This window comes from Puma concolor, chromosome D1, assembly GCF_028749965.1.
Source record: "Puma concolor isolate L17-30 chromosome D1, mPumCon1.1.hap2, whole genome shotgun sequence".
In the NCBI taxonomy this organism is placed as follows: domain Eukaryota; kingdom Metazoa; phylum Chordata; class Mammalia; order Carnivora; family Felidae; genus Puma; species Puma concolor.
Window position 1 is genome coordinate 4,732,494 of NC_141676.1, and position 23,710 is coordinate 4,756,203.

Consider the following 23,710-nt stretch of genomic DNA (forward strand, 5'->3'; position numbering starts at 1 on the left):
TCAGAAGACTCGGTATTAAGAGTCTGTTCTTCCCAAACCGATCTCCAGAGTCTCCACGATCCCAGTCAAAACCCGCACAGGCTTTTTGGCAGAAACTGATAAGCTGATTCTAAAATGTATGTGAAACTAAAACTAAGGAACCAAGTCGGAAGACTCATTCTGCCTGATCTCGAGATGTATCGACACAGTGTGGCATTGGTGGAAAGACGGACGTCAGTCAAATGGAGCAGAGTCCACTGCCCAGAAATAGACTCGCACGTAGAGCCAACCAGTATTTAACAGAAGGGCCGCAATAATTCACTGGGGGAAAGAAAGGGTTATATTTTCAAAACTGATGTGGGAACAACTAAATAGCCATATGGAAAAAATACTGAACCTTGATCTCCTGCCATACACAAAAGTTAACTTGAAAGAGAGAACAGACCTAAATGTAAAAGCTCAGACCACCACGTGTCTGGAAAACACAAGAGAGAAGCTTCCTGACCGAGGCAGAGATTTCTTAGGTTACATAAAGCACTGACCATAAAAGTAAGTTGGGCTTAATCAAAATGAAAAACTTTGGCTCTTTGAATGACATCCTTAAGAAAATAAAAAGGCAAGCACAAACAGGAGAAGATGTTGCAAATTTGTATCTGACCAGGACTTGTATTTAGAATACAGAAAGAACTCACAACTTAGCAAGAAACCAAACCTCCTTTATAAACAGGCAAAAGATTGGGACACTGCACAGAAGAGAAACAAATGGCCAGTACACATCTTTTTGTCTGCATAAGGTAATAAGTCATAAAAAGAGATGCAAATCAAATCTTCAGTGTGATTCCCTACACACCTGTGATGGTGGCTAAAACCTTAAGACACTGACAATATCAGACGTTAGCAGGAATGTGGAGCAGCCGAAACTGGCATACGTTGCCGAGGGGGCTGGTGAGAGGGTCTGGCCGGTCTGGAAGACAGTGCGGCCACACATTTACCGTACAGCCCAATAGTCTACTGTGGCATCATGGATCCAGGAGACGTGAAAGCATACATCCACGCCAGGACTTGGGTTCAGATGCTCACAGCAGCTTTCTGTGTGATAGCCCTGAAATGGAAATGCCCTCCATGCCGATCGGATGAACGGATAAATGTGCCGTGTGAGGTCCAGATGATGGAAGAGTACCCTGCAGTAAGCCAGAATGAACCCAGATGCTCACCACAGCACGGATGAATCCCAGAAACGTTACGCCGAGTGAAACAAGCCAGGCAAAAGGGTACAGACCGGGTGACTCCATTTATGGATAAGCTGTCTATTAGCAATCCGTACTGATCGAAATTGGTTCAGAGGCTGCCTGTGGCCAGACAGCGGGGTGGGACCCGTGGAAACTCGAGTGTGCCAGAATATTCTTTATCGTAACTGTGGTGGTGCTGCTGAACTCGATGTATGCGTTTGTGAAAACTGTCCAACCGTGTGCGTGAAGGAGTTAATTTTTGTGGCATAGAAGTTACACCCCAACACCGAATTGTGAACAGCGATGCTGTGATCTTCCGGCAGTTAGCGTCACACGCTTTTCAGTTTGGAGCAGGTGCTTAAGAGATCGCGTCGTCCACCCCGACGGATGGATGGGGGAGCAGGCCCAGAGACACACGGTGGCTTGACCGTTCTCGTTCTCGAATGCCCAGAACGCGAGACCAGCTTTTCTTACTTCCCTCTCTCATTCTGGGCAGTAATCATGCCGTAGGGGGTTCCAGAAAACCCATGGTGCGTCCTTTCTTGCACCTCTGTCCTCTGCTTCCTGACACCCCCGGGACCTTTTCCTTTGAGAGGGGAGCCTTTGTTTGCATCATTGTCTGCAGCGTTCCGGTCGACAAGATGGCGCACCGTGGCAGCGCACAAATACGTAGGCGGGGGTCCCGTCTGGATTTCAGGGCCAGGGTGGCCAGGGTGACTGAGCTTGGTGCCTGGGCTCCCGGACAGCCTGCGGCAGCCGGAGCTGTTCTGTTCTGTGCCCTTGGTGGTTGGGGCCCTGCCCTGCGGGGGCGGGGGGGGGGGGGTTGGTGCGGGATGTGGGCGGCTCTGGGCGGGAGTCCTTGGTGAGCCTGCCCTTCCTTGTGTCTCCTAGGACTATGCCCAGGCAAGGTTCGATGCCTATTTCGACCAGAAGAGGAAGCTTGGGGTGTGAGTGTGGGAGGCGCCAGCGGCTCCATCCCTGGACCGTGCAGGGGCGGCCGAGCCAGAGGGGGCCCTCGGTGCTCCGACTGCCATACCAGCGGCACGAAGGCTCGGATGTCTCGCTGTCCAACACAGATGTGTATGATACGAAAGACTGTATTAAAACTGAGTAACATTTATTTCATATCTTGTTTACGATTTCACTAGGACTCTGCGATGAGATGGGAAGCAGAAATATAGTGCAATAGTGCAATATCTCAGAATCCTTTTAATGTAGGCAAGGCATCTTGTGTCCGGGGCCCGAAGTTTTCAGTCAGATATGGCAGACAGCAAGAGTGAACCGTGTTTCTGCGGGTACTTTTTTTGGTTAACGTTGCTTTTTTCGAGGATGTGAATGAACGGCCGTGAGCACGGCAGCCAGGCTCTCTGGGGGAGCGAACGATGTGTGTAGACGCCGCTCGCTCCCGAGGGTGGCCCGTCAGCCGGGCCGGACCGTGACGTCGCTCTGCGGCCCGGCCGCGAGTCTCCGAAGCTGCTCCTTCAGCTTCTGGTCCGCGTGGCGGATGCACGAGACCGCAGACGGCTCGGGAGGGGGGTGAGCCGTTGTCTGCGTCCCGTGACCGCAGCCCCCGGGGACCTGTCAGGCCGGCACGTCGCCCCCTCACCAGGCGCTTCCCCCGCCCTGCTCTCCTCCGTAACTGAATGCGCTTCTCTAACCCCGGCTCCGGGGCGGGCAGGCGGCTGTGGCCCACACAGAGCCCGCGGCCGGCCGAGGAGCAGTGTGGGGTCCTGGGGACACACACGCCTCCCGGCTGCCTTCCCCGTGGAAAGCGGGGTTGGCCCGAACGTCTGCAGCTTTTCTCTTCCTCCTCTGCCTCTGCTCGGGGATCCTGTGACCGGGCTGGCTGCCCTGGCATCGTCCTGCCCGGGGGCTCCCTCTGCTGGGGGCCGTGGGGCGCCGGAGGCCCGGCTTTGGCCCTCGGGCCAGGTGCCCCCGCCCTCGCTGCCCCCCGTGTCCCTGACGGATCACTCTGGTGGGAAAGAGCAGCCAGTATACGGAATGTGGGGGTGTGGATGCAGTAGGCCTGTGACACCCATATATATTAAATGTCCTTTGGGATGATTTTTTTTTTACTCTGAACTCTTATTTGAATTATTTTGTGCATACGTTTCTGCTACCAGAGATTGTACTATACAAACAATAAAAGCATACAAACCGATCCTCACTGTCACCCTTGGGTGTGTCCTAAGTGTCAGGCAAGGCTCCCAACCCACCCCCATCCCCGTAAAGACCCCTAGAAGGATGTAGAAACTGGAAGCAATGGTATATCCCGGAGGAAACTGAACGGGTTGCCTTGGCCAAGGCAGGAGGGACATTTTCCACTATTCACCCTTCTAGACATTTAAAATTTTAACCAGGTGAATGTGTTTTGGTATCTGAGCAATAAACGGTCCCTCACGCCTGCGTAAGCTCTCACCCAAGAGCGATGCTCCCCCCTCCTTCCTGTGCCCACCCAGGCTTTGCCCTGTGGCCCTGCCACCCACACCCTCCCCACCGCATCTGGGGGTTCCGAGCAGGGCAGTCCTGGACCCAGGGGACGGGCTCCTCCCAGCAGCTGGCCAGATGAGCGCCAGGCCACCCGGCTTGCTGTGCCCAGGGCCTTGCTGGCCTCAAAGCGGCCTTTGTTCCCCGGGGCCTCCTGCCGGAAGAACCACTTTGCAGCTCTTCGGCCCGAGCAAGCAAGGCCTCTGAGAAGCACTGGTGCTGCCTTCTAGCCAGTGGGGGGACCCAGGCCAGAAAGACATGTGAAATGCCATCATCCACCCCACCAGCCGGAGGATGGCCTCAGGGGAACAGGACCGGTCACCCAGGGAGGGATGGGAGAGACCACAACCTCCCCTGAAGGGGCGGTGGGGCCTGGAGGCCAGTTCAGCCTCACCCGCGGGGCCCTGGACAGCCTCTGCCCTTCTCTGCAGGACGGTGGCGTGTGTATGTATGTAATCACTGCCCCGTGTGGAATGCGTGCGTGCGTGTGTGTCCTCGCTTTGGACCATCGTGAGTGCCTGGGGTGGGGCTGGCACCAGGGCGTGGAAGTATTGGCCCATCTGTGCCAGACATCACCCTTCATGCCCAGAGTATCCGGAATGTTCTCTTAACAGCCAGTTTGCGCATCCCGTGGATGAGGAGCTCACTCCCCACCAGCTCAGCCTGGTAAGACACTCATTCGGAACTAGAATGTGCTGGAAACATCTCTCCTGGGTCCTAGTTCTGCCCCTACTTCACCCCAAGGCTCTGGGATTACTGCAGATGTACCGTGGGGCCTCTCCCCAACTTCTCAAGGTTCTAGATCCCACACCAGGGCCTCCCACCCCGCTGTACCCTGCACCAACCTCAGCTGCAAAGGAGGGGACGAGGGAGACGAGCATAAAGCAGGGTGCGGGGCCCACGACACCGGGAGTCCCGTGGGGGTGGGACCGGCGCATGCCCAGAGCCCGGCCCTGCCTGCCCAGCCCCCGGCACCGCAGACAGGACTGACACGCAGTTCCCAGTCCTACATCTTTATTTCTTGTCTCCGGAGCTAAGGGCAGGGACCGGGGTGCGGCCACAGACAGACACTAGCCCTCCTCTGAAGCAAAGGTGAAGGGGCTCAGCTTGTAGCCAGTGCCTGAGTAGAACTTGTTCTGAAACTCCACCCTGGGGGTGAGCAGGGGAGAGCCGGTGAGGGGAAGGCCCTGGCCCTCGCGCTGCGCCCCCCCACCCCCCACCCCGGGCCGGCCAGGCGGGCCGCTCACCAGTGCAGCCGCAGCGCGTGCAGGAAGGCCGAGAGCCCCTCCATCACCAGCAGGATAGCCACGGTCAACACGGCGAAGGCGGCAAAGACGGGGACCAGCGCCACGGCTGCCACGCCCAACTTGCGGCCCAGGCCCAGGCCCGAGCGCATCACCATGGCCCACAGGACCTCCGACAGCTCTGGGGGGTCGGGGATGCAGCAGTGGAGGCCAGGGCCAAGGGGGTGCCCGCCCAGCCCCCCCACGGCAGCCCGCCTTCCTGTGGAGCCGGTGGGGGATCTCCTCCAACATCCTCCCTTTACAGAGGGGACACCGAGGCCCGGAGAAGTGACCCGCCCAGGCCACCCAGCCAGCAGCTCTGAGCGTCAGAGGCAGCCAGGACTCGAGCTGCGGCGGGCCAGCCCTCCCTCCGCGACCAGGTCACTCACGGGCGTGGGCCAAGCTCAAGGCCCAGAGGCGCAGGTAAGAGGCCGTGTTGGAGATGCAGCCCAGGCAGAACTCGATGGTGTGGATGGCCTGGTGCATCAACACCTCGGACAGGACAAACTGAGGGGCGGGCAGCTGTGAGGGGCGGGCCGGGCGGCGGCCGGCACCCCACACGCACACCCGGGGAGACCACACCCACCTCGGCCTCCTCTCCGTCCTCCGGGCACCCCGCTTTCTCCTCATCAGGGCCCCAGCCGGCCACGGATGCATCGGAGGAGTCCAGAATCCCGGACTTGTCCTCATCCTGGGGGTGGGGAGCAGGTGGCATGAGCAGGGACGGGGCCGGGCCGCCGCCGCCACCGCCCACTCGCAGCCCCGAGGAGGCCGGGGTGGGGTCAAACCTCCCGGCAACCCCCCCCGCCCCCCCTACCGGCTGTCGGCCAGCGGGCCCCCTCTGCGAGCGGCTGCGGTGCCGCCAGTGCAGGAACAGCGGGGTGCCGAGCAGCAGGACGGGCACCATGACCAGAGCCAGGATCACCAGTGCTGACTGCACCGCTTCCTGCGGGGGGAGGGGGTCCCAGTCACCGGCCCTCTCTGAGCCGCGCCGCGCACCCAGCCCGGGCCCAGAGAGCCTGCGGCCGGCCCCTCCCCCGGGGACGTGGCTCCGCAAGGAGTCCTCGGAGGGGGGAAGCTTCCAGCACCCACTGCGCCGGGCCTCCTTCCACCTCCCCGGCTCCCTGGCGGAGGGAGGTCTGACTCGCGTCCCCGATTCTCAGATGAGGCTCCGAGTGGCCCCGTAGTGGGTGTGGGCCGGCACCCCCGCGCCTGCGCACCTGCCCGTGGAAGAGGGGCTGGTTGGTGGGGCTGCGGGAGAAGAGGAACATGTTGATGAAGTGGATGAGGATGCTGGGGGCCGAGGCAGCCCTGGCGGCGTAATCTTGCAGCCACTTGTAGACGACGAGGAAGACCAGGTAGCCGAACAGCCCCAGCAGGAAGACCAGCTCCGGCAGGGTCTCTAGGAGCAGCCGGTGCCACTGGCCGAAGTGCCTGCGCCGGGAGAAGGGCGGGGTCGCCGGGTCACCCACCGGGCCGCCCCGGCCCCACCTGCCCCGGTGTCCCCCGGAGCCCGGGCCCTCACACGTGGTTGAAGACTCCCAGGACCACCCCGAAGGTCATGTGGGTGACCCCTAGGATGACGGACATCTTCATCTTGAAGGAGTTGAGGAAGCTCAGGTGGTTGACGGCCAGGCTCCAGATCTGGGGTGGCAGGAGGGACGGGTGTCACGCGGGGGGGGGGGGGGGGGGGCTCCCCGCCCGAGTCCCTCAGCAGCCCGTCTGCCCCCGTGGGGCCTCGGCACATCTGTGGCCCACCTGCCCGCTGTGGGGCAGCAGAGGGGAATGGCCCAGACCCCAGCTCTCCCTAGCTAGGGGACACTGAGCCTGTGATCTCCTGTGCCTCTGCTTCCTCATCTGTGAAATGGGGACGGTGCTGACGGGGTTGTCTAAATATCCCATCACATCACATCACATCAAGGGCAAGGAACGGTGCCCGGCGCAGCAGGCCAAGGACAAGCCGAGGGCCACCCTTACTACCATACGCTTCTCCGCTTTCTGAAGCGAGGGGGGCCCCCTCGTCCTTCCGGACCCCCGCACCTCCTGTACCCAGCACCAGGCCCGGCACTCGGGAGGGGCTCGGCGAGCACAGCTGAAGGGCGGGGGCGGGGGGTTAGGGTTAACGTCAGGGTCAAGGTTGGGTCAGGGTTAGCGGAGGAGCCCCGGCCCGCCCTCCCACCTGCCCGCACCCCCCCCCCCGCGGCAAGTGGCAGGGACTCACGGGGTCGATGCCGAAGGGGTAGGGTCCCAGGAAGACGCCGCTGACGTTGGGGTCCAGGGCGAGCAGCGGGTGCTGGGCCAGGAACGCGTCACTGTGGCAACAGTACGGGGTGGTCGGGGGCTGCGGGGGTCGGGGGCGGGGGGGCTGTGGTGCCGCAGCCCGGCCTCACCTCCAGTCCGACTGGGTGGCCATGGCCGCCACACTCCAGCCGGAGGAGAAGATGGCAGTGGCGCGGCTGAAGCACTCGTTGTAAATGAAGCCGGTGTAGACGGAGAACAGGCCCATGAGCAGGAGCAGGTAGCGGCCGTTGAAGAAGGTCTGCCAGATCTGGGGATGGGGGCGGGGGGCGCCGTGAGGGACCGCCCCGGGCCCCCAACCCACCCGGCCCCCCGGGCCGGCCCTCACCTCGTTCTGCGCCGACTTCACGGCCGGCCGGTTCTCCGTGAGCACCATGGCCAAGGCGAAGAGGAACATGAGCAGCCCGTGGCCCACGTCGCCGAACATTACGGCAAAGAGGAAGGGGAAGGTGATGATCGTGTAGGGTGCTGCGGGCAGAGGGGCCAGGCGGTCAGCCAGGACCCCCAGGGACAGGCCCCGGGACCCCAGGAAGCGTGGACGGGTGTTGGCGAGGCAGGGGCGCCAGGCCGTGTGTCTGCGTTCCAGAGCCCTGACTGTGTGACGGTGGGCTAGTGACTTAACCTCTCGGAACCTCCGTTCCGACATCTATAAACTGGACGTTCAATACTGCTGCTTCGTAGAGCTGCTGTCCATGAGTTTATCAGGGCAGTACTGGTGGGCCGCAGCACTCGATGTAAACCGGGTCCTGCTGCTGTTAAAAGAGCTACAAGCATATACTCGGAAAGAACAGAGAGCCCGGTGGCAGTCCCGACCCACACATGGCAAGTTCCGGAAGGCCCAGCTGGTCGCTTAACCTCTGAGGTCTCACTCTCCCTTCAGCGAAATGGGAAAAACCCCTAACGGGCGTTACGAGGACCACAACGCACATCCCTGTGAGGAGTTGAGTCTTGTCCCTTCCAAAACGATACACTGGAGTCCTAACCCCCAGTCCCTCAGAAAGTGGCCTTAATTTGGAGGTAGGGTCTCTACAGACGTGATCAAGGGAAAAGGAGATCAGCAGAACAGGCCCTACCCCGCTAGGAATGGTGTCCCGATAAAAGGGGGGAAACTTGGGGGCGCCTGGGTGGCTCAGCAGACTAAGCATCCGACTCTAGATTTCGGCTCAAGTCATGATGTCGTGGTTTGTGAGTTTGAGCCCCGCGTCCGGCTCTGTGCTGACAGCGTGGAGTCTGCTTGGGATCCTCTCCCCCCCCCCCCCCCCCCGCCTCTTCCCTGCTCATGCTCACGCTCTCTCTCTTTCAAAATAGACTTTAAAGGGGCGCCTGGGTGGCTCAGTCGGTTAAGCATCCGACTTTGGCTCAGGTCATGATCTCGCGGTCTGTGGGTTCAAGCCCCGCGTCAGGCTCTGTGCTGACAGCTCAGAGCCTGGAGCCTGCTTCGGATTCTGTGTCTCCCTCTCTCTCTGGCCCTCCCCTGTTCATGCTCTGTCTCTCTCTGTCTCAAAAATAAATAAACGTTAAAAAAAAAACTTAAAAAAAAAAATAGACTTTAAAAATTGGCGGGGGGGGGGGATTCGGACACAGACGCATTCCGTGGGAGAGTGCCGCTTAAACGTGAGGGTGGCCGTCTCCAAGCCAAGCACAGAAGTCGGCCTGGAATGGAGTCTCCGTCAAAAGGAAGCGGCCCTGCGGACACGGGGACCTCGGACTTCCAGCCTCTGGACTGGGAGACAAGAAGTACCCGTGGTTTAAGCCCCGACCTGTGTGCTTTGCTGCACCAGCCCTGGCGGACTGATACCCCCCAAAGTGACTGCTCCGAGAGCTGGTGGCATTTTGTCAACTGGCCGCCTGGTGGTCAAGCTGCCCTAGCTGGACTGGCATCTGCTAATACGGAGGAGCTGTGAGCACGCGAGACGGGAGGGGCCCAGGTCGAGCTCCAGGATGCTGACCCCGAGGGACGGCAGGCCCCGAAGGGCTGCATACGGCCCTGATCACCGTTCACTCGATGGTTCCATTCTCACGTCCTGCCTGGGCCACCTCGGGGGGTCCCAGCACCCTGCCTCTAGCCCCCTGGGTGAGGCAGGACCCTTCCTTGGCCAATTACTAAGTCCTCTCCAAAACCGGGCCCCACCGTGGTTCACCTCCTACACCCATTCTTTGGGCTCAGAGACCCACCGTGGTCCCCACCCGGTGACACGGGGGCCGCTGGGCCACTGGCTACACTGCAGCCAGCCTGCTGGAGGGAGAGCCGTGTCTGGAGGGAGAAGAACCAGGCAGGTGACAGACCAGGTACCCCAGGAGTGCAGAGGGGGCTGGGGAGGGAGGAGAGCCAGCCCCCTATGGCCCCCCCCGACTCGCCAGCCCTCAGTTGGTCCCTGACTGGTTTCTCGAGTCCCCACCTCAGGGTGTGCTCCTGGGAGAGCCCGACGGCCCCCAATTCACGCTTCTCACAAACACGGTGCGGCCTAAAAGCGCATCAGTGGGCCGGCTAACTCTGGCCTCAAGGACTGCTGCCCTGCGATCTGACGACGGGCAGCCTTCCCAGCACCGCTCTGAGGGCCGAACTATGCGTCCCATTTTACAGATGTGGAAACTGAGGCTCAGAGAAACGATGAAATGTGCCAAGTTAAGTGGGACCTCAAACCTGAGCTGTTTCTACGGCAAAACCTGTTCTTTGCACAGCCCCGCGCTGGACCCCTCGTAAGCCTCGCTAGGGGGTGTGCTGGGGATAAACACAAAGTTCCCACGTGGCCTCCCCTTGCCCCCCACCCCCACCCCCACCCCGGAATGCTGGGAGCGTGCTTCTCAACTTAAGAGGGCGGGACGGGCCCAGTGGGGAGACTCCGCGGGGCTCCATGGCTCTCACCGGGATTGACCTCCTGGTAGCGACCCACGCCGTAGGCGTCCACGATGCCTTGGAAGCTGGCCGTGAAGCAGTTGGTGCGGATGAGCGTGGGGGGCATGTCCCGGCAGGGGATGCGGTGAACCACGGCACTCACCCCTGCCTCACTCTGGAGCACCGGGTGGACAGACAGAGGGATGAGACCGAGGGCGGGGACCTTCAGGGACCCTTTGACACGCCCAGCCAGACCCGGCTGGAGAGGCGGGGCTCCTCCCCTCTGTGAGAGAGGTCGACCAGCCCCACCTGCCCCAACCGCGGGAGATCCAGGGAGAGCCTGAGATGAGCTGACCCAGGAGAGGGAGCCCCATCGCTACACGTGAGAGCCGACGGGGCGCCAGCAGACGGCCGTGACACCCATTTCACGGATGCGTAGCCCGAGGCTCCCTCCGACGGCCCAAGATCCCCCGGGGCCAGGGCCTGTTGAGCTGGCCTCCAGGGTGCTCTGGCCCGTCCCAGGGCTTCTACGACCTCGGGATGGCCGAGGCCATCAGGGCAGCCTCCCCGGAGGAAGGCGGGGGGGGGGGGGGGGGGGGGGCGCTTGGCCAAGACACGGCACCGGGAACAGGCACCTGCCTGGCAGAGGGGGAGGTGGGAGACCCGCCGCACTCACCGAGCTGTCCTGCAGCGCCTGCTGTAGGGTGGGCAGGTCGCGCGCGGCACACCAGCCCTCGGCGATGAGGCACTTGTGCGTGGCGCTCACGCTGCACTGGTTGAGGGCCAGGTACACGGCCTTCATCTTGCGGATCTGCACCTGCCAGGGCGGCAGCAGCTGCTGCACGCGGGCCAGCACCTGGCTCAGGAAGCGTTCCGTCTCCCCCAGGACCTGCGGCCGGCGCGGGGTGGGGGTTAGGGGGAGCAGGGGTGCGGCGGTGCGGGGCGTCCGGCCCGGCCCCCAGCGCCCACCTCCTGCAGCTCGTGGCTCTGCTGCTGCACCTGCTGCAGGGCCCCGAGGCGGCCCTCCTCGTGCTCCGCGTACGGAAAGATGTGGCAGTGGAAGCTGGCAGGGAGGAGGGGTGACGTGAGGGGAGCCCCGGGGGGCTCCGGCTGGGCAGAGGCGGAGTCTAACCGGGAAGTTACGGGGCAGAGCGGGGGACAGGGTGGTGACAGGCAGGGGCCTGGGCACAAGCGCGGTGGGCGCCCAGCCCCCCCCTCCCCCCCCTCCCCCCCCCCCAGATCTCACCAGTCCGTGATCTTGCGGATCTTCTGCCCTATCTGCTCGCCCCAGTAGGAGATGAGGAAGGTCATCCACGTCGAAGGCTCGCCCTGCGGGAGGGGGGGCCCACTGTACCTGCCGTCCTGGCCCCCCCACCCCGGGACGCACCCCCAGCCCGGGCCTCCCCGGCCCTCACCGTCACGGGGTCCTCTAGTTGTTGTTCTGTCTCCCGGAAGCTGGCGATAAGGAAGCCACGGCAGGCCCTCCAGAGCAGGCGTTCGAGGGCGGCGGCCTTGGAGGGCTCCACGGCACCTGCCACAAAGCTGCCGGGCCGGCCGGGCTGGGCGGGGGCCGCCCCAGCTTCCCCCTACCTAGCCCCGGCCAGGCCCCCTGTTCAGGACAGTCTGCCAGGCACGGGTGCCCTGCTCCCAGGGAGAAGGCCGGAGCCTCCCCACCCCGGCAGGGCCCAGAAGAGGAGAACCCGGCGTGCCCGGGTGGCTCAGTCGGTTGGGCGTCCGACTTCGGCTCAGGTCGTGATCTCACGGTTCGTGAGTTCAAGCCCCGCGTCGGGCTCTGTGCCGACAGCTCGGAGCCTGGAGCCTGCTTGGGATTCTGTGTCTCCCTCTCTCTGCCCCTCCCCCACTCACACTCTCTTTCTCTCTCTCTCTCAAAAATAAACATTAAAAAAAAAAAAAGAGGAGAACCCGCCCTGTGCCAGGGAAATTCTGGGCCAGAAGGAGGAGGCCGGGGGGCGATCTGAGGGTGGGTGAGGAGAGCACCGGACAAGGAGTCAGTCAGGGCCTCCGGCTGAGAAGCTTGAAGCGCCCCCTACTCACTTGACTCTCAAGTCCTGGTGCGGGCCCCCGGGGGGCTGGAGCAGGGGGATCCTTTCCGAGGGCCCATCGGCGTGGGTGGCTGCCAACTGGGAGCCGAGAGGCACCGTGAGCCCCGCGACCGGACGGGGGCCTGCCACCCCCAGCCCCACGCGAGCCTCCCCGCCTCCCCGGGCTGGAGCTGACCGGCGGGCTGTGGCCCTGGCCCAGCACGGCAGCGTGGAGCCGCAGCTGGTGCAGCTGGACCTGCAGGGACTGCTGGTTGCCCCGCACGTCCCGGAGCTCCTGCGCCAGGCGGTCCGTCTCCTCCTGGATGCGCAGCAGGTCCCGGGGCGGGGGCGCGGGCAGCCTCCCCTCCGGCCGGGACAGCACCTGCCCGGCCCGCCGCACCTCCTCCTGCAGGAACACTGGGTGCGGAGGGTCGGGGTCAGGGGAGGCCGTCCGGGGGCCAACACCAGCTAATGGCCACCGTTAGCCGAGGCCTGCCTGATGTCTAGGGGGTCCCGAATGCCGCCCCAAACTCCGCCAGCCACCGGCTAATCGATTCACTGGATCCAAGACCCCCAGAAAAACCCCAGGCCAAGCCTGTATCTCCTCCCAAGCTTGTGTGGACTGCTTGCCCGCTCCAGTGCCCTGGCCACGGCCCCCACCCAGGGCCTGGGCCCCACAGCGGTGGTCCAGGGCAGGGGTCCCTCTTGTCTGGGTTAGAGAAGCAGCAGCTCCTTGGGGCACCCGCCCCTGGATACTGGCCTCTGCCCACCCCAGTCCATCTGTGGCAAAGAAAGCTCTGTCTGAGCCCCTCCCGTGCTTAGAAACCATGCTGGCTCCCAGCAACCACTGGATGAATTCCTAGCCCTCACGCGGTATTCGAGGTCTCTTGCAAGCAAGCCCCATTGTCAAGAACGCCCCCACAGACCCCAGCTGCCCTATCCAGGCTCTGCAGGGCCTGGGCCTCTCTTCTCTGCCTTCCACCTGGGGCACCAGGACTCTTCCTTTTAGCCCAAGCTCGACTGGCACCTCCCCGGGGAAGCCTGCCTGGGATGTGGGCCCGGGGCCAACTCACAGAAGGTTTTCTCCAACTCTTCGCAGCGTCGAACATCCCCCACGAAGCGTCTCTGGAAGGCGCTCACCGAGGCATTGAGCTGTGGTCGCCGCGCCAAGGCGTCAGTTTTCTGGGGAGGGGGCCGGGGAGGTCCCCACCCAAGGGCCCAGGCTTGGCTCTCTACAGGCCATGGCTGCCTCCCTCTCCCCCCACCAAAAGGTGTGAGGACACCATGAACCTCCAGATGCCCAGCTGGAGACGGACCAGGCTCTGCGCGCCCCAGGGACGGTGTGACGGGGCCCAGGAGGCGAGATGGCCCAGCCGTGCGTAAGGCTGGCCTTTCAGGGAGCAGAGGACCTACGGCAGAGGCTGCTGGGATTCAGGCACAGCCAGGGGCCGTGTGGCGGTGGCGGCGCACCATCTAGGATGCCTAAGGACAAGCCCCGCCCCCACGCGCGCCCGGCCCCACTCACGTCTCTGAACTCCACGAGACCCAGCTCGCCAAGCTGGCTCACGCAGGTATAGGCAGCGGAGGTGGGCAGGAAGAGTTGCACCAGCACGACCTCCTCGCTCCGGAACATGGAGCCCATGGTCCTGTGGGACGGGCAGGGGGTGAGGGCTCAGTCGGCGGGGACCACAGACGGCTCCCCGTCGAGTAGGGATTCCGTCCGCCGCGGCTCAATCCACGGAAGGTCCCGCCACCAACCCCATCTGACAGACGGGGAGACTGAGGCTTGGGGAGCCTCAAAGGGGTGCTGCGGTCACACAGGAAATAAGCGTGCAACTGGGAACGGACCGACCTCACGGCCTGAGCCACGGCCCGACCTCACTCCAGCTCTTTCCCAGCGGCCTCTGCCCTGTCCCGGACACCCACCCCTGACCGCTGGTGGCACCGGCTCTTCTCACACTTGCCCTCTGCTCCCACTGTCCCTCCTCTGTGGCCTGCCCTCACCTGGGATCCTGATCACCCTCGGCGCCCCAGGCCAAGGGTCACCTCCGGCAGCCGGCCTCCTAAGTGCCATGGCCCTTGCTGGCCACGAGCCCTTGTCCTTCTACACCAGGGAGCGCCCATCCGTGACCCAGACACCCAGCACTGAGGTTGGGCCTGTCCGCACGGGCAGCTGGAGCCCTGCTCCCTCCCTGAGGTATCTGGGTGTGTGCTGAGGGGGTGGGGTCTCCGCCGGCTCCCCTCACTGAGGCCCGAGATGCCTGGCGGCAGACATGCCCCTGAGGCCCGGACTGCTTGGCAGCTGCTGTCTACACTGGGGCGGAACAGCCTCCCAGGTGTCGAAATCCACAAAATGAAACTGGAAACTGAAACGGGAAGGAAGGGCCCGCCGGGGCCCTGCCCAAACGCCGAGGGAGGAGGCCCCGCAGATGCCCTGGCCCACAAGCCAGGACTCCATGGCCCCTGCTCTGGGGGCCCAGGGCCAGCCACTTCCCCTCTGTGGGACTCAGTCTCCTTAGCTCTCAAACTGTGGGCGAAGGGGACAGACACGAGTGAGGTCCCCAACTGAGAGGGTGACCAATTGGCACCAAAGGCCCTGCCGGCTGTCTGGGCCGGTTGGGGCCAGCCCAGCTGGTCACTTCTGCCCCCCGGGGCCTGGGTTACTTCAGTCTAATGAGGGAATGCAGCCCCGGCCCCAGCCTGGAAGAGGAGAAAAGGCTGAGAGGCAGCCCGAGGCCGCAGAAGCACTGGGCCTTGGACAGGGAAGGGTGGGCAGGAGGGGCTGGGTTCCATCCCCAGAAGGCCAGGGACCAGGGTTCAGAGCCCTGCCCAAACTGTGACTGGCTGCGTGACCTTGGGGGAGTCTCTCACCCTCTCTGGACTTTCACTTCCTCTTTGGGTAAATGGGACTTGGCCAGCCCCAGGAGAGACAGGACCTGGGTAGGGAGGAAAAATAATGAGAGTTTACCCATACTACCTCTTAAGCCTAACGGCAATCCTGGGGGGAGAGGACCCCGTAGGCCTGTTTTACAGACGGGTCAATGCCCTTGGAGAGTTGAGGTCTGGGATCAGGTGGTCAGCAGGTGGCCGAGCCAGGCAGGAGCCCGGCCCTGGGGCTGCGGGTCTGGAAGTCCCAGTGCACAATATGTGCTCAGAGGAAATATGTGTTCTCTGCCCTGAGCACCCTGAAAGGCTGGAGGGTTGTAGGGAACCAGGTCTGGGGATCCAAGGGTCCAGCGGCCCCACGCTGCACCCTTCACTCACAGGGCCTCACCCTCGGCAATTCCCTTGGCGACAAGGACAAGCTGGGGTGGGCCCGGTGTGTAGGGAGCTGGTCAGACCCCTCCCCCACATTTTAGGACTCCACTGGCTCACCCCTTCCCCCCATCCTCCCTGGTCCCTACCCAGGCCAGGGGCCACCCCAGTCCCTTTGATGGAGCAAATGAAGTTTCCTCAGTTCTGTGGCCTTCAGGGTCCAGACTGCAGCCCTCTCCTCACTCTATATCCCCTCCTTCTGGTCCCTCAGGGACTGAGGCCAAGGCCAACTCCAGGAACCCCCAGATCTCTCCTCTAAGCCCCCGACCCAGGGATGAAAGCTGGACTGCAGGGGAGGGCCCGAGGCCTCTTCTATTCCAGACCAGTAGGCTCTGGAGCTGGAGTGACCCTATTTGCCTCTAGCTCTCCCTCTTTGTAGTTGGGTGGGCCTTAATTTCCTCATCTGTAGAATGGGTCCCGCCCTCCGAGGAAGATGCCACAGAGAAAGCCCTGAGCGCCACCAGCGCGCCACCAGGCCCAGCGGACTTGGGCTCAGTAGTTAGTGGCTGTTAACTCCCCATCATCCTCTTCCTCTTCTCTTTCCCCCTCCTCCTCCTCGCCACTGTGGCCCCCACCAAGGCCTGACACCGGGCGGGCGGCGGGCGGGCCGGCAGACTGAGTCTCATCCACTGATCCAGCTGGGTGGGGGTTCCAAGATCCCCTTCCGGGCGCAGGGCGAAGCGAGGGTGGCAGACGGGGCTGCGGGCTCTGCAGACCCCTGCCGGGGCACTCACCCCCGGGCCAGCAGCACGCGGCGCCCCTCGGCTCTGAGCTCCGCTCCCGGCACTGCGCTCCCCGCCGCGGCGCCCACGCAACTCACTTTCCCCGGCGGGCGGGGCCGCGAGGGGCGGGACCACGGAAGCCCCGCCCCGCCCCGTCCCGTCCGGGCCCCGCAGTCCCCACCCGGAGTCCCGCGAGCCGCTGGGAGGGTCGCCGGGCTCCGGCTGCGACCCCGCCCGCCCTAACTTCCTGGGGGACCATTGGAGGAGTGTACCGAGGGGCCCAGAGACCAGAGCGCGGACACAGACCGGCGCCGACCGCGCACGCCTACGTGGCCCGGGGTGCGGGGAGGCGGCCGGGGTAGAGCATGGGACGCCCCCCCTCCCTCCCCCACCTAGAGGCCTATGGCTGAAGGGACCCCAACACGCTGAGGTTTGGGCTCCAAGAGCCGTGTGTCCCCCGCACGCTCCCTCACCTCCGGGTCCGCCGCCGCCTCTCATGAGACCACAGTTGCACCGGATCCTTCCACCTTCCTGCCTCTGACCACCCGGGGTAGGGACCTAAGCTCCAGGCCCAGTGCTCTGTGCCCTTGGGTAGGTGCTCACCCTCTCTGGGCCTTTTTCCTCAATGGCAACAGGACATGGAGGGCCAGGCCATGTTATGTCCTTCCACTCAGGCTGGGCACCCAATGTTAGCTGTCGCTCCCCCCCTCCCCTGCAGCTGGGGGCGCCCTGGAGACTTTGGTCCTGCCCCAGCACCCCTGAGCTGAGGTTCACACCTGCCCAGCTGCCTGCACTTTGGACGGGCCAGGACCATACCCACCGGGGACAGGAGGTGCAAGGGGCCCCCTCATCTCTAGTGATCCTTGAATCCCACATGGCAAGGTCCTCTGAGGGGTGGAGTGGTGGGCAGATGGAGCCCCAGAGCTGGGGGTGGAAAGTACCGCCAAGGTCAGTGTCCTCTGAAAAGTGGGGGCCCCCATCCTGGGGCACTGTAGGTCTATTTCCAGGGTGGGGAGGACCCCTCAACACAACCAAACAGCACCAATGGGGGCCTCAGGTCAATACCTCCTGGTGCAGGGGAGACCAGGACCCCACTGTTACAAAATGGCATTAGAGGTGCTGCACACACACACACACACACACACACTCACGGGCGCGCGCAGTTTCTGACAAGTCAGAAGGGGGAAGAATCCAGTCAGGAGCTGGATAGCCTGACTCATTTTAAATTTTTTTTTTTTAATTAGAGAGAGAGCGCGAGAGCGGGAGAGGGAGGGGCAGAGACAGAATCTCAAGCAGGCTTCACGCTCAACACGGAGCCTGACACAGGGCTCGACCCCGTGACCTCGGGATCGCATCCTGAGCTGAAATCAAGAGTTGGACGCTCAATCCACTGAGCCACCCAGGCGCCCCCTGATCCATTTTTAGAAGTGTTCTGTTTCTCTGTGTACAAATATAGGCTCCATGACAATTATCTAATGCTGGTTCTACCTGGGAAAAGTGAAATTAGAGGTGATTTAGGAGTTTTAAACCTGCCTCATTATTGCAGAACCCTGGCATCCCACAGCCACCGGGGCTGGCCAGGGGCTAGGCACACAGACGCTTCCCGGGGGCCGGTCTTCCCTTCCAGGCCTGCTCTCACTCCTCAGCTCTGCACCTTGTTCCTTAGGCTGTGGGGGCCCAAGCAGGTCCTGGGCCACCTCAGCACCAGATGGCCCAGCTAGCAGCAGTGAGGAGAAAAAGGGGTGTCCTGGGGAATGAGTTGGGGAAAGGCTGGGGTTCTTTGCTACAGGCCTTCTCAGAGCCTTGAACGTGGTCACACGCGGTGCCTATCACAGAAAGAGGGCACTTGGGGCATTTCCCGCACTGACTGGTTCACAGAACACCCTCCTCTCCCTTCTTTCTGTGAAACATCATGGGTGGTTAGTGTTTTGTAAAAAGTACTTTTGGAAATGACGGAGAAGGGGGACTCAGATCTCCGACCGAGTTAGTTTTCATCGGACGCATGCTGTGTGATTCCGAGCCGGTCACTTCACCTCTCTGAGCTGTTTGCTCACAGCTGAGAATATACTGAAGTCCCTCCGCAGGCCCTGGCACTGAGTTCGAGGGAGCCGTCTCCGACGATTCTGTCCACACGGGGCTAGCGTGTGGCCCCACAGGGAAACCACGCCGCTGCCGGGATTGCGAAGCCGGAAGTTCTGAGCAAGCAGAAGCCAAGCCGGCAGCCTGGCCTGGGGAACTTGGGGAGGAAAGGGGATGTGGCTGGAGATGAGACAAGGCCAGCTCAGGCGCAGCGGGGTCTGTGTCACCTCCTTGTGACAGCTACCCACCACCCCCAGCAGGCCTCTCCCTGCCCCCAGGGAGGACAACGCCCTGGCCTGAGTTTCTGCGGTTGATGTACTTCTGCCTGAGGCTCTGGCAGGCTCCATATCCGTAGGGTGGAGTCATGGGAGGCCCTCGGGCAAGGGCAGGTCCAGCCCCGACCCTGTGGGCACCCAGGATTATGGGAATAGCAGACCCCAGGCCGAGCCTAGAGGCATCGCCCAGAAGACGGGTGTGCAGCAGGGCCGCTCTGGGCTGACAGCCACAGGGAGCCCCAAAGGGGCCCATAGAGTCCCACAGGGAGGCCGGGCCACCTCTGGTGGCCCCACTGAAGGACCTGTCTTGGGGAGGAGTCCACAGGCCGTGGCCGGGATTCAGGACAGAGGCGGTGCGGGAGGGCAGAGCTTTTTTATTGGGCCGCGGGGGGCGTCAGCGGTACAGATAGTCGGCCTGGATGTTGGCGGCGATCTCGGCCTCCCACTTGTCCCCGTTGTTGAGCAGTTTCTCCTTGTTGTAGAGCAGCTCCTCGTGTGTCTCCGTGGAGAACTCAAAGTTGGGGCCCTGCAGGCGGGGGCGGGGCGGCCACGTGAGGTGGCTCCAAGGCACCGCTGCCCCGGCCTCACCCAACCCCATGCCCACTCACCTCGACGATGGCGTCCACGGGGCAAGCCTCTTGGCAGAAGCCGCAGTAGATGCACTTGGTCATGTCGATGTCGTAGCGCGTGGTCCGGCGGCTGCCGTCGGCCCGCGGCTCAGCCTCGATGGTGATGGCCTGGGAGAGGGGCACAGGGCACTCCTTACCCTTCGTTCCTGTCCCCTGTCTGCCCTGTCCTGGAGGGGTCGCTCTGGGGCCATGGAACGGGTCCTGCCACCCACTTTCAGCCTGATGTGCCTTCCCTGCCGCCCCTCCCAGGAGGCCCCCGTCACACAGCCTAGCATGTGCCCTGGCTGACATTTTTCTTGTTTGTTAACTGCCGCCATCTCCCGCCTGAGAACCTAAGTCCCACGAGGGGAGGACTGTTGCCTACTCCGTTCACTGCAGGGCCTGTAGCCCCGAGGGGGGTCCTCAGGACTAGCCCAATGGCTGTCGGTTGCACGCTGAACAGCTCTCCCATTTATGTCTGGTTATCCCCCTTTAAGGGATGAGAAAATTCAGGCTCAGAGAGGTTGAGGGGCTTCCCAAAGCCACACAGCAAGTGAGGCTCAAAGCCCAGACCCGAAGGTAGGTCTTTAACCCTCAGTTTCTGGGTACGGCTTTGTGCCAGCAGGGAAAAGGCCAACCTCCCACAGCCCGAAGGACCTTCAAAGGGTGTGCCAAAGGCCTTCACGTGCCCCCCAGCAGTGTAATGCCCACATTCAGTGGGACCCTAGACTGGTAGCCTTGCTTCTTTGTGCCTCAGTTTCCCGGTCTATAAAGACAGGGACGATCACCTCTGCATCCTAGATTGATGTAAAGATAAGTCATGAGCTGGAACAACGCCTGATCCGTGGACGCTGCTCACTGCCCGGTGACTGTTACCACCTCTGCTGTTTGGGGGCTCTTCTCTGTGCGCCGGGGTGGCTGGATCAGAGACATCGAGGCCACCGCGCATGGCCTGGAGCAGCCTCGGCGTGGGGGGGGCGGGATCGCTGTGTGGTGATGAGTGACCACGGTGCCCGCTGGGGCTCCAGCTGGGCACGCCCACGGGCCTGCCCAGGAGCCTCAGCTGGATGTTTCTGTTTCTACACTAACAGCCCCCGCCTCTGGGTGGTCCATGTGGGACCCTCCAACAGAACTTGGAGCCGGGGGCTCCAAGGAGCAGCAACCAGGGGCAGGGAGGGCCTCAGCTGCGGCACGCATGTCCTCAGGGCTGGCCCTGTGACAGGCACACGTGCACAGCTCCTGAGACTGCTGCTGTGTTCAGGGCAAAAGCGGAGACCTTCAGGGGCCGCCCCGTGGCTCCCAAGCCCAGGTTTGACGCCCCTGACCAGATCCCCAGGCGCGGGACCCACGTGGGTCATGTCACGTGGGTCACACGGCCCGCTCAGGGCCACAAGCCTGCCTCCGATGACTCACTAACGCTGAACCGGCCCGGCAACAGGACTCAGAGAGGGAAAGGGGCTTTCCTGGGGACACAGCCAGCAGGGGGACCAGAGTTCGGGCCCCAGGCTGCCCAGCTTCCCCCTCTCCGCAACAGGCTGCAGCCTCCTCCTCGAGGGCAGGGGCCACAGTGGCTCACCTGGGCAGGGCAGACGGCCTCACAAAGCTTGCAGGCGATACAGCGCTCTTCTCCGGACGGGTAGCGGCGCAGTGCATGCTCCCCCCGGAAGCGTGGGCTCAGCGGGCCCTTCTCGAACGGGTAGTTAATGGTGGCCGGTTCCCGGAACAGGTAGCTCAGGGTCATGCCCAGGCCTGTGGGCAGCATGGGCGTGGTGGTGGGTGGGTGGGGGCCCCTCCTCCCCCAACAATCTGTGCCCATGCCCCACCTGTGCGGCCCCTTCCCCCCAGGGCCCACCTCGGATGAGCTCAGTCCACAGCAGGGTCTGAGCCGCCCGGTCGGTCACCGACTTCATGTCCATCGAGGTCTCCCGCATGTTCACGAACTCTGCAGGGGAGGTGAGCAGAGGGGCCGTCGTGATAGGGCTTCTCACAGCCGCACATGCCCAAGTCCCCCACGAACCCGACTCAAGGAGAAAAGGCCTGGTCACGGGGTGCCTGGGGGCGGGGGCTCAGCCGGTTAGGCATCTGACTTCGGCTCAGGTCATGGTCTTGCCGTTTGTGGGTTCGGACCCTGCGTCGGGCTCTGTGCTGACAGCTCGGAGCCTGGAGCCTGCTTCGGATTCTGTGTCTCCCCTCTCTCTCTGCCCCCCCCCCCCAACTCCGGCTCTGTTTCTCTCCCTCAAAAATAAATAAACATTCAAAAAGAAATTAAAAAAAAAAAAGGGCCTGGTCTTCCTTCCAGCTGGACCTCCCCCCAAGGGCCTGTTCGCTCACCAAAACTTCCCACCCCAGCAAGCTCGGAGAGGCCTGCCTCTGGCCCTGGCCAATCCTTGCCCACCTTTCCCTGTGTCTGGGCAGCCATCTGAGCCCAGGAGTTGAAGGGGGCTGGAAGGGGCTTGGGTGGCGGGGTCCTGGTGAGGAGGATGCACACCCAAGGCTCACACCTGGCACTCTCCTGCCCCAACACACCCCCTCCCACCTGTGCCACGCAGGGTAGCTCTGAGATGCCCCTGTGTGGCCACAGGGAAGGCTCCCCACCCCCTAACTGACAGACCCTGCCCCCACGAATCATACTCAAACTTGATCGTCATGACAGAGCAGAAACGGAGGCTCAGAGAGGGGGAGCCTCTAGCAAAGTCAGGACTAGAACCCAGGCTTCCTCCCCTGCCTCTGGCAAGTTCCTGATCGGGAATGAGGCTCAAGGTGCCCGGGGACTCACTGTAGGTTGCTGCCACCGTGCTGCTGTGGAGGCTCCGGCCACTGGGGTGCCCTGGAAGGAGGGGGATGACGCTGTCAGCGGCGGCCTCACATCGGGAGGCTGGGCCCCCCTGCGCCCCAAGAAAGGCTCCCCTGGTCCTACCTGCACGTGCGGCCTGGGCCACGGCCCGAAGCAGCGTAGCTGTAGTCAGGCAGTGCATCTGCGGGCGTGAAAACGGAGGGAGACACGGGTGGGTCCCAGACCTGTCCCCGCGGGAAGTCTGGCGCTGTGGGAGCCCTGACCCCAATGTGTCACCTGGTCTCCTATTCCCCCCATTCCTGTCAGAGGCACACAAGGCCTCCCTGTTCCCAGGTGTGGCACCTCTCAGCCCTCCAAACCTGACTCCGCTCAGCGAGGCTAAGATTTAGGGAGTATCTGTGGGCCCAAGTTCCATCTAGCTCACCTTCTAAGAAGTCTTTAAAATCCATCCCTCCTCTCTTCCCCGATCGGTGCTCCTGCCTCCCACCTCTCCCCTCCCCTGTTCATCCTCCCCAAAGCTGACCCAAATAAGCTGGCCAGCAGCCACCAGCACCGACAGCCCACTGTGTCAGGCACTGGGCTAGGGGGTCACACACACTGTCATATGGTCCTTACAAGGATCCCTCGTGAGAGACACAGAGAAGCTGAGGCTCAGCCATGTTAAGTGACTTGTCCGAAGTCACACAATGGGGGTTGAGGGGTGGAGAGAGTGGGACCAGTATGGAACTCCTGCACACCCACAGTCCACCCCCGTTGGAAACCCTTTTAAAGGCTTAAATAACCCTCGGGACCAAATTCTTTTCCCCAGCATCGAGGTCCTTCTGGACCGGTCTCCTAGCCTGCCAAGTGACCTTGGGCGGGGGAGGTCATCTGACATGTTTTCTCATCTGTGGAAGGGGGGCCACGAGAACGAAGGGAGGTGTACATGCCCAGAGCTTGGCATCTGGCCGAAGCTCGAAAGTGCCCTTCCCGTGATCTGTGACTTGTCTCGGGCCCATCTCTTAGGACCGCTGACTCCAGCGCGAGGCACCTAGCCCAACATCTGCCCGACCTTCGCCGTGACCTCTGACCCCACAGACGCGGGCGGGGCATGCGCCTTGATGGTGCCGGGTCACAGGTCCGCTAGCGGCGCGCTGAAGGGCACCCGGGCCGCGCGTCGTGAGCCGACCGAGATGAAGCCTGGCGCAGAGTCGACGGGGCCGACGAGAGCACCGCACTCACCCCCCGACGCCGCGCCGCCGAGGTCCGGCTCCTAACAGCTGACCCCTGAGCACCCACCTTGAAGCGCTGCCTCTCCTTCCCTTGCTGAGCGGCCTGCCCGCCGAGAGGCGGAGCCTACACTCTGAGACGCTGCCATTGGGCCGGCTGGTTTCACCTTTTCCGCGCTCATCTTTTACGGCGTACTCTGATTGGCCAATAGTGCCCCTGAAAGAGGCGGGATCCAGCAGCATCTTTCCTCTGATTGGCTAGGGGAGAGCAGGCTCTTGAAGTTGCGTAGGGCGCCTCCATGTTGGGTTGGAGAGGCCAATAAGCGAGGAGCCCCCACCACCGCAGGCGGGACATCCGGGGCGTGGCTTAGGAAGTGGCTCCGGGTCGGACCGGACGTCCCGTGCTGGAGGCCGGCAGCTCACCGCTGCGGGTTGTGTGTGATAACGGTGCTGAGAATTGCGGCCGGCAGTGATTCCGCGGGAGCCGTGCCTGCTCGGCGCTAAACCTTTACCCAGGAGCTCTGTATGGAGGATTATTCTCGCCTTACAGCTGGG

The 23,710-nt window shown here is 62.8% G+C and overlaps 3 protein-coding genes and 1 long non-coding RNA gene across 15 annotated transcripts in view; 2 read left to right on the plus strand and 2 right to left on the minus strand.

Annotated features, from left to right (window-relative positions):
- CHKA (choline kinase alpha) overlaps positions 1-3,381 on the plus strand; it is a 63,056-nt gene extending 59,675 nt beyond the window's left edge. For 5 of the 10 annotated variants that reach the window (XM_086676725.1, XM_086676726.1, XM_086676728.1 and 2 more), the window contains one exon: positions 2,100-3,381. In XM_086676725.1, the coding sequence (XP_086532851.1) occupies positions 2,100-2,322 (223 nt within the window). In that variant the 3' untranslated portion in view covers positions 2,323-3,381. The remainder of the gene's footprint in view (positions 1-2,099) is intronic. The other 5 variants (XM_086676731.1, XM_086676729.1, XM_086676720.1 and 2 more) reach the window with 1 other exon arrangement.
- A 1,311-nt stretch (positions 3,382-4,692) lies between these two features.
- On the minus strand, positions 4,693-16,326 carry TCIRG1 (T cell immune regulator 1, ATPase H+ transporting V0 subunit a3). The gene is made up of 20 exons (XM_086676718.1): positions 16,204-16,326; positions 13,680-13,800; positions 13,228-13,306; positions 12,351-12,571; positions 12,168-12,253; positions 11,528-11,654; positions 11,359-11,441; positions 11,082-11,175; positions 10,789-11,001; positions 10,143-10,287; positions 7,605-7,744; positions 7,369-7,526; positions 7,200-7,290; positions 6,504-6,622; positions 6,199-6,412; positions 5,796-5,924; positions 5,565-5,669; positions 5,368-5,485; positions 4,943-5,120; positions 4,693-4,844 (listed from the first exon to the last, which is right to left on the minus strand). The coding sequence occupies exons 2-20, from the start codon at positions 13,794-13,796 to the stop codon at positions 4,766-4,768; spliced, it is 2,496 nt and encodes an 831-aa protein (XP_086532844.1). The 5' UTR covers positions 13,797-13,800; positions 16,204-16,326; the 3' UTR covers positions 4,693-4,765.
- Positions 16,327-16,354: 28 nt separating this feature from the next.
- LOC147576339 (uncharacterized) lies at positions 16,355-17,667 on the plus strand. The gene is made up of 2 exons (XR_015240683.1): positions 16,355-16,782; positions 17,440-17,667. It is a non-coding gene; the product is annotated as an uncharacterized LOC147576339 (long non-coding RNA).
- Positions 17,668-18,899: 1,232 nt separating this feature from the next.
- Positions 18,900-23,311, minus strand: NDUFS8 (NADH:ubiquinone oxidoreductase core subunit S8). 3 transcript variants are annotated; one of them, XM_086676741.1, is made up of 7 exons: positions 23,226-23,311; positions 22,071-22,128; positions 21,930-21,980; positions 21,006-21,095; positions 20,730-20,902; positions 19,154-19,282; positions 18,900-19,071 (listed from the first exon to the last, which is right to left on the minus strand). In XM_086676741.1, exons 2-7 carry the CDS (start codon positions 22,126-22,128, stop codon positions 18,940-18,942), a joined length of 633 nt encoding a protein of 210 aa, XP_086532867.1. In that variant the 5' UTR covers positions 23,226-23,311; the 3' UTR covers positions 18,900-18,939. The 3 variants fall into 3 exon arrangements, with proteins under 3 accessions (XP_086532867.1, XP_086532868.1, XP_086532866.1); XM_086676742.1 differs by having other exon boundaries at positions 23,169-23,261; XM_086676740.1 differs by lacking the exon at positions 23,226-23,311 and adding an exon at positions 22,877-22,943.
- Between the last annotated feature and the right edge of the window lie 399 nt (positions 23,312-23,710).

Coding starts and splice junctions, on each gene's coding strand:
- TCIRG1 (XM_086676718.1), bottom strand. CDS start 13,796: ATGGGCTCCATGTTCCGGAGCGAGGAGGTCGTGCTGGTGCAACTCTTC. Junction 10,288..10,788: donor AGGCGCTGCAGGACAGCTCG/GTGAGTGCGGCG, acceptor CCGGTGCTCCAG/AGTGAGGCAGGGGTGAGTGC. Junction 7,745..10,142: donor CTACCAGGAGGTCAATCCCG/GTGAGAGCCATG, acceptor CTCTGCCCGCAG/CACCCTACACGATCATCACC.
- NDUFS8 (XM_086676741.1), bottom strand. CDS start 22,128: ATGCACTGCCTGACTACAGCTACGCTGCTTCGGGCCGTGGCCCAGGCC. Junction 19,283..20,729: donor AGGCCGTCTGCCCTGCCCAG/GTGAGCCACTGT, acceptor CCCCTCTCCCAG/GCCATCACCATCGAGGCTGA. Junction 19,072..19,153: donor CCGTGGACGCCATCGTCGAG/GTGAGTGGGCAT, acceptor CCCCGCCTGCAG/GGCCCCAACTTTGAGTTCTC.